This window comes from Colius striatus, chromosome 21 (assembly GCF_028858725.1).
Source record: "Colius striatus isolate bColStr4 chromosome 21, bColStr4.1.hap1, whole genome shotgun sequence".
In the NCBI taxonomy this organism is placed as follows: Eukaryota; Metazoa; Chordata; class Aves; order Coliiformes; family Coliidae; genus Colius; species Colius striatus.
Genome location: NC_084779.1, coordinates 6,298,445 through 6,313,636, shown reverse-complemented (window position 1 = coordinate 6,313,636; position 15,192 = coordinate 6,298,445). Strand labels below are relative to the sequence as shown.

General features: G+C 41.1%; 1 protein-coding gene across 5 annotated transcripts in view; it reads left to right on the top strand.

Moving 5' to 3' along the window:
- Positions 1-822: 822 nt before the first annotated feature.
- Positions 823-15,192, top strand: part of KIF1B (kinesin family member 1B) — an 83,434-nt gene continuing 69,064 nt past the window's right edge. For all 5 annotated transcript variants that reach the window (XM_062013166.1, XM_062013164.1, XM_062013165.1 and 2 more), the window contains exons 1-2: positions 823-1,126; positions 5,656-5,842. In XM_062013166.1, coding sequence (XP_061869150.1) covers positions 5,737-5,842 — 106 coding nt within the window. In that variant the 5' untranslated portion in view covers positions 823-1,126; positions 5,656-5,736. The remainder of the gene's footprint in view (positions 1,127-5,655; positions 5,843-15,192) is intronic.

Here is a 15,192-nt window from a genome sequence, read left to right as displayed (position 1 = left end):
ACAATGAGCAGTTCTACAAAATGAGAAGAGCACAAGCAGAATTCATCCCTCTTTAAAGCTGGTTGCTTAAATGTCCCCTGTATGAGGCTTGAGGTCTGCTACGGTCTAGTATTTCTTTATACTGCACATTTGATGTGTTATAACTGATATCAGAGGAGGGAGGTGAATTCAAATGTTCTACGGGAAAGTCTGGCTGGAACCACTCATTTTTAATGCAAGTCACCTTCCACTTCATTCCCTGTTCCCTCAGGAGCCCTGACTCAACTGAGGTGACTCGCAGCCAGGGGTGACAAAATTCAGCACCCTTCTCTGGGACAATGTAATCACGTACAAAAAAACCACAGTGTGGGAGCTACCCCACCAACGGGTTTTGGGACAGAACGGGGTTTTTGGGGGGTCAAGTGGCAAGTGCCCCGTAGCCGCGGCCGGCGCGCGCAGGCACACAGCGGGCCGGGCGGTGACACGGCCCCGCTCGCCTCCTGCCGCTCCTTATACGTTAAAGAGGGACGACGCACCGTCCAGGCCGCGCTCTCACTGGCTGGCGCTGCAGCAGAGCCGCGTCCCCTCGCTGCGCGGAGGGATTGACTCCGGGGGAGGAGTGGCGCTCGTCGTTGCGGACGGGCATGCCCGAGCTCTGATTGGTGCGCGGCTGTGTCAGTCTGCGGTGGGCACGCCAAGAGGCGGGCGTGCCGCGGCTGTGCTCGTGGTGATTGGTGGGCTTCAGGGAGGAGGGAGAGCCAGCGCGCGGCTATTGGCGGAACGGAGGCTCCGCCCCCTGTGCGGGGGCGGGCTCGGAGTGCAGCGCCCCGCGAGCCTGTCAGTGTGGGAGCGGCGCTGCGGGGAGCGTGTCGCTGCGCTCCTTCTGCCCGGCGCGGCCTTTCTCTCTTTTCCCTCCCCTTTTTCCCCTTCCTTCCCTCACCCTTCCTGTTTCCTTCCTCCTCCCTTCCCGGCGGCGCGTTGGAGGGGTCTCCCAGGCCCGGCGAAGCGTGATGGGGATGGCCGAACCCTTCTCTTTCCTCCGCTTCGCGCTGCGTTACCTCACCGGTCCCGCCGCCTTCCCCAGTTGCTGACAGCAGCGGCGGCCCCGCGCGTCCTGCGCCCCGCGGATACCCCCGCCCGGCCCCAGGTGAGGGGAGGGGCTTGCGCTGAGGGGGCTCGGCCCCGCGGCCGCCGGCGGCGGGGGAACGGCTGGGTGCCGGGCGGGGGGCTGGGAGGATGCCGTAATGCGGAGGGGGAGGCGGGGGTGTGCTGGTTTACGCAGCTGCTCGGCGGGTGAAGGGGGGGCACGGGTGGGCTGTGGTCTGGGAGGCGGAGGTGGGGATGAAGGGGGAGCGTTGGCAGGACAGGGTGCCCCGGAGCTGTCGGGGCAGCGGCAAAAGGGCGTGGGGCTCGGCCTTTCCCCCGCCTGCATCGGCCTGATGCAGAGGCTTGTCCTCTGGGACGTTTCCTTCCCCTTTCCCTAGACGCTCCGAGCCATGGCGGAGCGGCCGCTTCCCGTCCTTTCCCTCGTCAGAATCCCACCCGCTGTGTGGGTCGCGAATGTCGCCGCGTTTCCCCGTCCTTTTTCTCCTTTCTAGCTCGGATGAGGTGGAGGCGATAATTGTTTGCTCAGGAGGGAGACATAAGCCTTTCAGCCAGCGGGAAGATGCAAGAATGTAAATGGATTGTGGTTTTCAGGGTGTTTTTTTTCTGGTGGACTTGTGGGTAGAGGATCCGTCGCTGGATTCAGTGCAGCACAATTACTGAGGCAGCCATATTGGGATGATGATCTGACAATCCTCGCTGAGCCAAGTCCGGAGGCAGGGTGACAGGCCTGGCAGTTGTAGGGGTCATTGGCAGAATATGGGTACTAAACTGAGGTTGGAGAACTAGAATTCACCAGAAGCAGATGGTGAATTTCTGTCTGTAAATGACGTTCCTGCTAAATTTCTGCCTATGTTTCTCTTCACTGCCAGCTCCTTCTTTGCTCAGCTCCTTTTGTTATTACACGATCCGCTACACTGGTGTGTCGATAAGTAGTCATCTGTTTATAGGATCAGATTTTTCAATGCATTGCCAAGTTCTGCACCACCGATTTGTCTGGTATCTTCACTTAGCACAGAGATAGCGATTTGTAGTGTGTGAGTTCAGCTGATATATCAGACTGTCATCATTACCCAATCCTTAGTGGAGGGCCTAAAATTGGATTCACTGTGCTCCTCTTATTTCCTGCTGCTACAAACAGCTGGTTTGCCAACTTTCCATATGTTAATCTTTATCCTTCTTCATTTTCTTTCTTTAGGAGTGTTGTGCTGATTAAATTACAAGTATTTTTTTTTCATTTTCAAGTTAACACATTCTCTGCTAGGCATGCCTTGGCAAATATGATACAGGGGCTTGCTGTGTTAAATAAAGGTGATGCTTCTTCATTTGTGATGCTGTGGTGTTTTGGGGTTTTGTTTTTAATTTATTTGAACTTAGGGATGCAGATTCTGAACATGATTTTTGTAACGGCTTTGAGCTTGTTGCAAAGTTTTCTGAAGATATAAATAACAATTAGACTCTAAATCCCTACTGGTAGTGTTATTTAAAAGAATGACGTTGCCTAAAAACTGGTTTGCCAGAACCTTCAAGTACATCTAAGGATCCAAGTCTTAATTGGCAACTTGTTTCTTTAAACATTTTTATGAAAGTCCAAATGTGGTTACAAATGCTTTGAGACCAAGAAGAGTGTTTGACCAACATCACAGGCTTTGTCAGCTTGGGTAACAGAAAACAGACTGAGTATTTGGTGGTTTGTTTAATGACAGACTTGAGTATTGAAACCTCAGCACGTGACATAGAGGGTGGATGGTGGATAACTTAGAATAATAATTTAAAATAAGTGTAAAATTCAGATGTAGGATTTGCTTTTGTGCTGATTGGCCACACTAAACAACTGAAATATTATCTGGCACCTGTTTTAGAGCCAGTGGTATATTGTGTCAAAGACTCAAGTGTGCAGTTCCCTTCTTTATTTGGTTCCTGTTTGGATTCATATAGACTGCACGTTAAAAGATGCACCGCTAGTAGACGTTGGGAGAATGATTCATTCTAGTGTGGATGGCAACCCTCTAAATCTACAGTAAACATTAAAAAAACGAGAAGAGAAACTATGTTTATAAAGATTGTTCTTTTAAATCTGCACCACACACTGTGTTGCACATTTTGTTTTGCTCTTCCTAGTTGCATCTCCTATTACCATACTGTTGACAGTGTTTTGTAGCAGGGAGTGATGCTATTGGGAAACGTGGGCCCTGAAAAACCAGTTGCAATTTATTAGTCTGTGATGATATGCAACTTGATTTCATTTTGCTTTATTATTCTGTATGATGAAGACGATTCTGCCTTCATGTAATATTCCAACCAGAAAAAGTTTTTGATAAGTGGAAAAAAAAAGTCCTCAAAACCCCAACAGCTTAAATCTGTGGCAAGCTTGGAGAAATACATTCCTCTTGCTTAATTTTGTTAATGCAAATTAAATTTTGCATAGTGAGACCATGTTCAAAACATCTGAAATCCATGTGCAACTACAAGTAGGCGTTTTGCTTAATTCAGCTATTAAGAATAGCAGAGTTGGGAATGAATAAGGTTTAAAATTAGACCACATTTAATTTCCTATGAGCACAAAAGTCAGGGTTGGGAACAGCTGGTAATTGCAAAAGTCTAGCAGTTAAATTTTCGTGCTGTTGAAGGTGATTCTGGGACCTGTTCTGTAAGAATATCTTCACAGTTGTGTTTCAAACAAGGCTCTTATTTAGCTATACGAAGTCTCTGGTAGTGTGCTTCTCATGCTTCCTTCTTGTGAATATGGTGTTCAGGGTTACCCAGGATTTTTTTTGTCAGTAGATTATTTTTTCACTCCGTCTCTGTTTACTAATTTCCTGTATACCCTAGTTATGTGCAGAAATTAACGTGGTATTCTGAGAGGTATTTATATAAAAACCTGAAGCTGACTGTGTGGCTGTCACATGAATCATTATGCTATGAGTTTGCAATACCACTTACATTGAAATTCAGTTGGCTTGTTCCTGAAGACATTCCTCTCTAGTCTGGTGAGATACCTCAGGTACCTGGTAAAATAAGGAATGCTTTAAATTACCACTTCTGTTTCGTGGAGTAATTAAGTTTCTGCCTTCCCTATGTGTTGGTATTAATGAAGTAATGCAGCTTTGTTAATAACTTCTTGTACTGTGTGAAGATTTGTTGTAACTTGAATCAAGCTTGTATAAGTATTGTTACTAGCTATCAAAGCTACTTTAGAGCTAAAATGCTTCTGCTTTAGATCTGCTAGGAATTTTTATGCTTTTGTGGCACTGTGATTACAACCTTAAAGTGAGCATTTCGTTCGATATGTGGTGTATATATATTACCACAAAAGAAGATACAAGATTTCTGGTGACTTTGCAGAGTAGGCTCATGCCCATGTTAACTCCGATTCAAGATAGAAAAGACTACATTGAGTCAGACAAAAGATTCACCTAGCACCAAATCCTGTTAGCTGTGGCTGTAGCAGGTATTGACAATATAGGTTAAATCAAATATGTAATCATGTTTTCTCGGTATAGTTTTCCAGGTTCTGAGAGTCTGTGCCATGAAGCCTTTCCTAGAAGAGTGGTAGCTTTTTATTAGACCTTGAGGACTTTCTTTGAATCTACCTTACATTTTTTGAGTCTTTTTAACGTCAGTGCTGACAGTGTCTTGTGGCAGTAAGTTACAACTGCTTAATTGTGCACCAGCTGAAAAATTTCTTTTACTGGAAGAAGTTGGTCAAGGACAATACAATTGAACCAATCTTTATTAACCCTATATTCCAGTACTGTCTTGGACCTGCCTTGAAGTTTGGGTTGTCGATATTGGGGATAATTTCCCACCAACTAAGGTGCTCCAACATTTGGTAGAATCTAACAAGTGTTTTGATAATCAAGATGAATTTACTAGTGAATGTTTGCTGAAGACAGATAATAATATTTACCCTGAAGGCCAGAATTTTTGATTCTTCCTCTTCTGCATAGATTAGAGTGTTTTTTAATCACTAGATATACCAGTAGTTAAAGAGGTTTTATTTCCTTTGATGACTTTCCCAGGATGGCAAAGGCTTCTTCAAGGTTGTTAGGTGCACCTTTTTCTCTGGAATGCTCCGTACTGGAAGTCAGTGTGATATGGCTCATCCCACTTGTGTTAGTTTTAATATTGCTAAAGCATTGTGGCAGCAAGGATTGACAGCTAGAGAACTTAGATAGGTAGTGTATGGTAGCCAGCTCATACTGAAATCTAAGTAGCTGTATCTTTACTGCTAAAATTATCTTTGTTAGGTGAAGCTTAACACATGCTGCAATCAGATCTTCATTTTGGTATTGGCATCACTACTTTCTGGGAAGAAAACTGAGTAATGAAAACAAATGTGTTTATACACTTCAAAAGACCTGTTTCATCTGAAGGAAGCTTCAGATTAGGGAAGCAGTTTACAGGTGCTGTATTTCCAGTTCTACTTTTGAAGTGATAGCTTTCAGAGGGGAGAGGGTCATTGCAGAGCAGATATTGAAGTCATCAAACAACTTTGAATGTCTTTAATTTTATCAATATCCTGAATGCAATAACTGCAACTAACTTCTTTTTTTTTCCCTCCCTGTTCAGAGAACACCAACAAGAAGGATAACTTGAAACACTCTTGACCCCTTTACTTTCCATTTCTTGACTGCACTACAAGCAACCAGAATGTCGGGGGCTTCAGTGAAGGTGGCTGTTCGGGTTCGGCCCTTCAATTCCCGAGAAACCAGCAAGGAATCCAAATGTATCATCCAGATGCAAGGCAATTCAACCAGTAAGTTTACTTTAATCTCATAGGGGAGTCTTCCTCTGTTATGTCCTCTTCCTTCCTACTTAATCCTCTTCTTTTTGTCAAACTTAACAGAGTACTGTATACATTACCTCATCTGGAATTACTCTTTCAGGGAATCTTCAGAAGCTATTGTTATAAACTAAGTTGTCTGAATTTGACTACAAAGTCTAAATCAAGAGTATCTTGGTTTTGTTGCAGTTGTTTATGGTGTTTGCTTGTGATGAGTTGAGAATTCTACAGAAATATTAGAACACCAAAGTGCAAACCTTTTTGCTAACTTCAGTGTGTGGGAATATCACATGGACCGACAGATACAGGGGTGCTTTGCAGAGCACCACGTGACAATTGTGGTGGTGTAGCTCCTGTGTTGGTCTGGTGCTTTAGTTCTTGGTGTCCTTTTTCTGCAGTCTGTGCATTGGTTTAGGAGCATAATTTGAAGGGGAAAGCTGAGGGGAAAAGGATGTTGTTTTACACTTTCCACATTAGATGTCTAAACGTCAGCAAAATAGTAGACGATGTAAAATCATCTCATTTTCTAACCAGATTAAAGTGTTATGGTTCTTAATTACTGTGGGTTGAATTTGGAGGAGAAGATTGTTTTATGGGAAGCTGATTATGGGCATTCCATTTATTGGTTGATTTAGGGTTTTTTAACATAGTTCTTAAGGTTAGGGCAGTGTTGATACCATTTGGTGCAGCATGTGTTGGCCATGTGTAGGCTAATAGCTATACCTATAAACTGCTCTTTTTAGGGTAGTGTTTTGATGTTGGCTAATCAAGTAGAGTCATCTTGTTTGTAGAATAGTTTGCTGTCTGATTACTTGAGTATTTGTTCATGCTGGTAAATACAAAGAAGGTTTCAGACAGGCTCTTCTCTTTTTTTAGCTGAGCTTGTACTTCAGCCTGTGTCTTCAGTGGAGTTTAAGTCCTGCTTGGAGTCACTTAAATTATATACAGTATTTATGGTTTCATTGGAGGGAAGACATCATACAGAAGAGAGTTTGCTTCTCAGTGCAGTTAATGCTTGTCTTCAGACCTTATATGGAATATTGCCTGAAGAAACTTTTTTTGGGTAGCATTTAAAAGTTTCCATTTAAAATGAGTGTCAGGGGCAGAGTGAGTGTAAGTCATCTCTTGTAGGAACAGATGTTTGTATCCCAGTGTGTCCTGCCAACTTTCAGACCAACCCAATGGAACTGAAGAACCATAGGCTCCATTAGATAGCATTTGTTATAGAAACACCACCAAATTTTGAACCACTGCAGCATTACTGGGTGTCACTGTAATAGGTTTTCTTGTTGCTGTGATAACATGACAGCAAGAATTTTTGACCCTTTAGATTTCCAAATTCCAAGAGCCTGTGGAAACAGCTCATTTGTGGCAGAACACCAGGAGGGACCACTGAATCTCTGACAATCTATCTGTCTAGATTTGGAATGTGATGTAGACACTGGTTCTGTTTCTGAATGCTGGAGCTGCACTACAAAGACATGTTTTCAAGAAACTGTGTCAGCCTTCAAAAGGAGAAAAATACTTGCTGATTTATCTAGTTGGAAATTTCTTTACAGCTTTTGCTATATTCTGTGCTCTGGAAGTGTTCTAATCTGTAGCCTTCTATTTGAATCCTATGGCTCTGATACAAGATGGGTGATATGACAGATGGTCAGATTTAACTCATCAGGGACCATTACAGACTGTGGGAAAGGAATCATCAGCTACAATAGTTACACGTTCTTACAGTCTGTGGGCTATTTTTTGCCTGGATTTCCCTCTTGAAGGAGAAATATAGAAGAAAGCAATAGACAGAAGTAGTTTTACTTGCTGAAGAGGATCGTACATTACAATATATGAATAAGGCATTACTGAGTGGGTAAAAAAGCCTGAGCAGAAGTATTTTCTCCAAAGGATGTTCATAATGAAATTATCTGCACATAACTTCAAGCTGCAATTCTTTAGGTATGCTTTTAGCCCACATGTTATATATGGGGGCATAAGTGCTATTGCTCTTTCTGCCAAATATTCATTCTTTTAAATAAACCCTCAGTCTTTGCAGCCTCTAAGTTACACCATTGAACTCATTAGTCAGGTTGGCTTGTTGGCTAAAAGCTGACAGAGTCAGTGACTTTAATGTATCTGGCTCATATCTGATGCAGAAATTTCATAATAAAGGGAATTCAGTTGTAATTCTGGTCTATGGAGTTCCTGCTTCATAGCTTTAAACGTGCCAGGGAAATGATGAAGGCCTAGATATCTTTTCTCTTTTTACATTTGTGAACTAATCAGGTTGACAGGAGGCAAATCTGAGAGGCTGATGTTATGCTGGGTACTGAGTATTTAAGCCTCCAAGACAGTTCAAATTCCCTGATCTTGGAATTAAAGCCTAATGGACTATTGTGATGAACAGGATTGATTGGACAGTATGAAGTGTGATAGCTAAGAAGGGATTTTGCTTGTTACTTGAACTTTAGTTCTTTATGGATTGATTGGCCAAGCTGTTCCACAAATCCTTGTGGGTACTGAGTTTAAACTTTGTCCAAGTCTGAGTTTCGAAATGTAATGCCTGATGTAGGCAGAGACTGCACTAGAGTGAAACTGAGGCAAAGTGCTTAGAATTATTTAAAGGAAAACAGTATAGAGATGCAGATAATGAAGTGTATCATGGATGTTCTCCACTTGTAGTTTTTTAATGAATGTCTGAAAAAAGGAGTTTTTTGACACCCATAACAAAGCATATTCTTGAAGTCAAAATGCCACCAGGGCTGTTGCCCGACACGCTGCTTTTGTTTATCAGTTTTTGTGTAATTTTGGCTGTTTACAGCTTTTGAGACTGCTTGTTGTTCTTGGTGGGCTTGCCAGCAAAACAAACAAACAACTTATTTTCAATTTTGTTACATAGCTTAACTTTGTCTTAGAAGCAAGTGTTAATAGGGTTGTGGACTTGAGGTGTCCTGTCTGGCCTTTCTGTCATTTCCTTGCAGAAGGTGAAAGCCTTTAATCAATGTCATTAGCAGATGTCTAGAATTTCTCAGTGTTTAAAAAAATAACAATGTAAAAAAATGACAATGTAGACAAATACAGTTCTAGAAAAGTCTTAAGCTCAGAAGAACAGTGTTCTGACCAAGGTCTTTAACGCACAGTGTGAAGAGCACTTACTGTGAGCAAGTGGGACTTTTGTTTTCCAATCAGAAGGATGCAAAACATGGAAATTTTGGAATCAGTACTTGAACTGCATTGTTTGTCTTTTTTTGTCCTGCTTTTTTTACCTATTATATGAAGATGGCTTTTTTTCCCCTCTTTATGGCTGCAAGGGTATTGATCTGCAGTAATACAGTATCTTGTGTTTAAAGACCTGTCAGTCTTTATGTTGCTAAAATATATGTTGCAAAAATGAGTTTCTGCAGTCCAGCTGAAGTCACATGTGCTGACTGCATTAAGGGACTGGTATTTTGGCAGAAGGCCTGTGCTGCTCAGAGCATATCTAATTGCAGATGGTATCCATTTGAATGATGTTGCCAAAAGCTCTTCAGTGGAAATGTGAGAAGTGGGAGCAGGAGCACAGAAGATAATAGAGGAATTATTAAAGACAGGAGATGTTAGAAGTTGCAAAAATACACTGTTTAAGTTAATTTGTGAATGCAAAATGCTTTCGAAAGATGAGGTAATGTCACCATCATATTACTAATTAAAAAACCCTCTGAAAACAGTAACTGAGTGGAATTAATTTCATAAAAGAGCATAGTTGCTTTTTATTATTATCACTTAGATATGAGCTTAAGAAAGCTAAGATTTGTTTTCAAAAGGTCCTGCTATGCAGGTGGATTCAGATGACCAAAATGCTTTGTTTTCATTTGTAGTTACTTTCTGAAGTGCAAATCTCTGTTGTCCATTGTACACAGGTCACGAGTAGGTATGAATGTGTACTCATAAGTCTCATGCCCATGTACCTGCTCAGGCCTAGACACAGGGTCACCGTGTTTGTAGTATTGTCCATCTGTGCTTGGGTTTCTGGAGAGGAAAGGGGCAAGTCACTGTGCTCCAGGGACTTCTTGTGTGGATAATTAGGTCCCTGTTAGCAGTATTTACTATTGGTTAGCTTTCATATTGTGTTTATTACAGAATATTTTCAAGTGAAACTTGGCCTCAGCAGGCTTCTTGCTTTTTGCAGTGGTGGTTTATTGGTAAAATCCCACCTGGTGTGGAAACAGACTGAAACTTCTGAAATAACATTGTCTTTTCCTCTGAGATAACTTTGTTTCATTTTGTCAGTCTCTGAAACTCTACCTACTTTAATATTTTCTTGAAATTACTGTCTAGGTGGTTGATGATGCTGTAGGTGAAACTCTCAAACAGCTTTTGGAAATGAATAATTCAGGAATGGATCATGTTTGTAAACATATCTTGACTGAATACGTTTTTGCCTTTAACTCCCCGTTTTTTCATGCCTTTTTTTTGTTTACAACGATTTACACCAGTGCACCTTAACCAGAATGTATTGTCTGTCTACCTCTGTTTTTGTGGTGAGTGGGAAAGACTCTGCTGTCTAATACATGGGATGAGAAGTGAGCTACAGATCTAAGAGTATTTTGTGTGCTAGTAGTTCTTGTGCTCATTCTTGTGTCAGGATTTGAACTGCAACAAGTACAAACAGTGTTGGCAGCATCTGCCTTGGATTATTGAAATGAAAAACTAAGCTAGTCTGTGCGTAAAGACTTCCCTAGTGTTGTGGTTTTTTCTGGTTTTGTATTTATTTTCCTGTATGTGTTTGCTGTGGATTTGGGTTAGTTTAGGGGTTTGGGGTTTTTTTTCAGAAGTGATTTGATAATTTAATCTGTAAATAAATAATGTATAAATAAAACCACATTGAAGTGAGGTTCAACCTGGTAGCTACAAGACAGCAATTAGATATTCATCACTAGAGTCCAGCTATCTTATTATTTTTGAAAGATAAAGAGTATATAGAAAGCTAAACTCTGAAGCAGGGAAATAAGGAAGTATCCTACTGGAATGCATGCTCTGCAAGTGACTAATCATTAGATTAATTGTTCACTTGATGAATGAAAATATGTTTTAGCATCCTGTGGGTGCCAGTGACAGAGTAAAACAAAGTTTTCAAACTATAGTTCATCTGAAATTATTGTATACTCCGTAGGAACATGCCTGCACATTACACTTCACACATGTACTTTCCACACAGGTGGAAAAGGTGAACAAAAGAGTTCAATATAGTTGTTTTACCTAATAGCTTCCCTTTTTTTTGCTCTTGATGAGATATTTTCAATGAAAGCATAGAATAGGTGGGAGGATTAATTTTCATAGATAGATTTCAGTCTTGACTCTCAATCTGTCTTCTGAAAATGAATTTTAGGTATCTCAAAAAATAAGCATGCTGTATTTCTGATACCTTATGCCTGATAAAAAGCATTGGTTCTGAAGCATGTCTTGTGTAGTGGGTTTTTTCACATACAGCTTATATTTCTGTCTGTTTTTTTTAAAGTGTTTCCATTTTTTATGCTTATATATGGGCAGCAGTCACTTCTACCTTGATTTTCTGGTCTGTAATTCCTTGTAACTGTGGTTAAATGAATGCTTGTCCAATACATTTATCCTTCGTCACATTCATGGTAGATGTGTTATCAAAACAGGCTGTTTTGTGGGGAGATAGATTGTGTGTCCTGTGGAGGATGCATGAGTTGTCTTGCAGTTGAGGTTGAATTAGGACTGATTTGAAAGACAAGTCACAGGAAGTCTCAGTAGCAGTGGTTACCCGAGTTCTTCTAAGGGTTGTCCTGCTACCAATTACTACACTTTGTTGCAAGTCTTGTAACAGTCAGGAGAAGACTTGAATGCAAGTTTGTCTCAAAGAAAACATGAGAGTAATTTCTGTTCTCTTTAAATAGTTGCTCCAGAGGTAGAGTTTGGCGGAGGGGAGACTCTTGCTTCCTTAGCTTATTTCTGATGATACTGGCTCACTTGAGGAATGAGAGTCATAACATGATGACAAATAATGATGAACATAGACAGCAAGCACAGACTTGACATGTAAACATTAGAGCTCCTTTTGTTTTGCAGGGTTAGGAGTTTCTGTTGCTTGTCCACATGTCTTAATCACGGTCAATATTGGTAGTTCCCATGCTTTGTTACAAGTCTTGAGTGCTTTTTTTTTGGGGAAGAAAAAAAGACTATTTTTTGAAGGGTGCTTGGTTTTCCTTCTAAAACCTTTCTCATGAAATGACATAAAAATGACTTGAAGTGTTATTTCTGTATGCTGTTGGAAAAAACCCTGTTTTGGAAGATGACATTGAGGAGATGAGAGAACATGAACATTTAATGTTTTTTAAATATTAGAGGTAAAAATAATGGTCCTGAAGCAAGACAGTGGGATGACTGGGATGTTCCAGCTAAATGCAGTTGGACTATGTTTAAAAAAACATTATGGAGCTAGTATAGAGCTATAGTTGAGAGAGGTAATATGAACCCCGTAAAGTTTTCTGTCTGTGATGAGTAAGCCATGTGAAATGCTCCTCTGTCAGAACTAGTGCCCACTGACACAGAGCTGGGGCTTTAGAGATGATTCTATCAAATGCTTAAATAATGTGCCACCTTTCAGTATGCAAGTAGAAGTTAAGAAAATGCAAGCTGTCAATGGGAACTATTTGAAGAATTGGATATTTTCACTACGCGAATCCTTAAAGATATCAAGCTTGTCAGAACCTACTGCTCGGGATTCTGGTGCTACATGATGCCCCTTTAATGCAGGGCTGGCATGTGTTTGAAGGTCAAAATGGCCTTTGGAGAAAGCCATTGGCTCTTGGAAGCGTATTCAAGTAGAAGTGGGGGGGTAAAGGGAGATAATGTTTAATCTGACTTAAAGCAGAAAACATATGAGGAAAGAATTCAGCTCAACTCTCAAGTGCTTAGCTGACTGAATACATAGACACACCTTCTGCAGTAGTGCGTTTTGATGTAATCACCTGACAAGGAAAGCTTTGGAATGCTTTTGGTTCAGCTTTTCGCATAGGTAGAACAGTACAGGTCTACGAACTCCCGCTTGGTGCAAAGCCTGCTGGCATGCTGTTCTCCAAGAACACCAGCTGTAGAGATGGTATTTATAGCACTTGGATCTGTAAGAGCAGCTGAGGATGAGAGCAGCTTTCTAGCAGCTTCTGTGAACAAGCATTTGCCTTGCTCTGGTGCTGTTGAGCCTAACTCCCTCCCCCATCCAACCTTTCTCCCAGTACAGAATTGAAATTCCACAGTGGGGAGAGAACCCGGTTGAATTCCAAATGAGCTGTTCTTAGCTTCTGCTTGGTTTCCTTCCCTTTTAATGATTTGAAAAATGCAAACAATGCTTTGAAAAGCAAGCTCTGCTTTACAAGCTGGAAGTGTCCGTTTCCCTTCATTTGTCTCTTATAATAACAACCCTGAAAGTCTGCCTTATAAAAACAGTATAGCCATATATCTGATTGCAACATATACCTAGGAAAGAAGCCCGTATTAAATGTGTCTTTGGGGTGTTATTCACGTTCCAACAAAGAATGCCTGCTCCACCCTGCTCTGGGTAAGGAACATGTTCTCATTGTTGTCATTCCAGTCTACAGATGACGCAGATTTATTTTCCAGACCCATGTGTTTTAGGAGGCTGTATATTTAATGTGCATTTGATTTTGTGGAGTCAATTCTGAAAGCCTTGGATCCTTTATAGTGGTTGAATTGGTTATTCAGACATTGTGAAATAAAACTATTGCTCTTACTGATTCAAACACAGTTTGAAGAAGGCACAGGAATGAATTAATTGGTATTTGCTTCCCCAAACGCTTCCAAAGTTCTGTCTTAACAAGCCTTTTTTTGTTTGGTTTTTTTACAATTTCTGCCTATTCTTTCACCAGTGATTAATGAGAACATTAAGTGAAGACAGGACAGTGACTTTTTTGCTAGCCATTATCTCTTAATACATATTGGCACTTGGTAGGAATATGTGCTCTGGGTAGGTTACTACTGTCACTAGGAGAGTTATTGAGGCGGGTGTGAAGAATCTTTTGTGAGATGAAACCTAGTTTTATATGTAGAATTTAAAGAGGCTTTGTTCTTTCAACATTGACAGATGTGGTAGCAATATGGGAATGGAAGGTACAAGCAGCCAAAAACTAGTTGTATTTCACACATGATAGAAGTTCAGTTTCTCCAGTTCCATATCTGACTTTCACCATTATTGAGTTTTATTTCTCATTGGTGATTGATAATTCACATTGGTGGGTTCTTTACTATCTCGCAGTCTGTCCCCAGTCTGTGCCCCCCCCTCACCCCAGCTCTTCAGTACAGACTGTCAGCTAATCCCAGGATTTAGCCTAAGTTAATTCTGTCAGATGGTGTTTATCTGAAGGGCAAACTGCAGTTAGCTAGCTCTTTGCTGGAGCACCCTACAGTGACTAATATGTGGCATGTCTGATGGCAGAATGCCCTGTAATAGGACTCTGATTGCTAACAGAGGTGGAACTGTTGAATCTAGTTGACTTGACTTTTAACTGCAAAGAGGAATAAGAGAATAATTTCAATTCTTACCTCTTGCATGCTTTGCACTTCGTCTCTACAATCCAAGTGCTTATTAAAAAGAATGGCTTGTACCCCAGATACTGAACTGCAGGTAGTTTCTAACTGCAGGTAGTTTCTAACCTGCAAAATCTGTGATATGCTGAGCAGTGCTGGCTGGGATGAAACCAGATTAGACTTGGCTTGCAAATTCTGTGTCATAATCTGATGTGACATGTAAGTGGTTAAGAAGTAGTTTGGGTCATTCTTTGTGTCTGCAAAAGTATTTGTGGGCTGAGTAGATGGGAATGGAATGAGAGGGCTGATCTTGGCCAAATTTGCTTGCTTTTTTTTTTCCTTTGTAGATTTCCCACTGACTATTGGTTGGTTTTAATAGAAAATGGAAGTATTAATCCATAAATGAAAGCTTGAAGTGGGAATTTGTGTATATGTTTAGGAAGCAGTGAGAAGACAGAGAACACTGCTTCCAGTTGAAAGTATCCTCGAAGAGTGTAGCTTTGCATCAACTCCCTGTTGTGCTACACAGTCCTGCTACAGTTGTGAAATAAAGTGCATATTTGAGATGTGCTTTTTGGATTTCAGCATCAATAAATAAGAATCTCATTGTAAGGCAAAAAAGTTTAGATGTCCAAAGTGACAATAGGAATGCAAAATAACACGTATTACAAAACACACGGCTACTGGTTCGATGGTGAGGTGATCTGTCAAAGTTTCCTAGCAGTTTTTTCCCCAAAATTAAAAACTAGCAATTGAATTTGATCTCCTAGATTTGAAAGGTTGAAAGT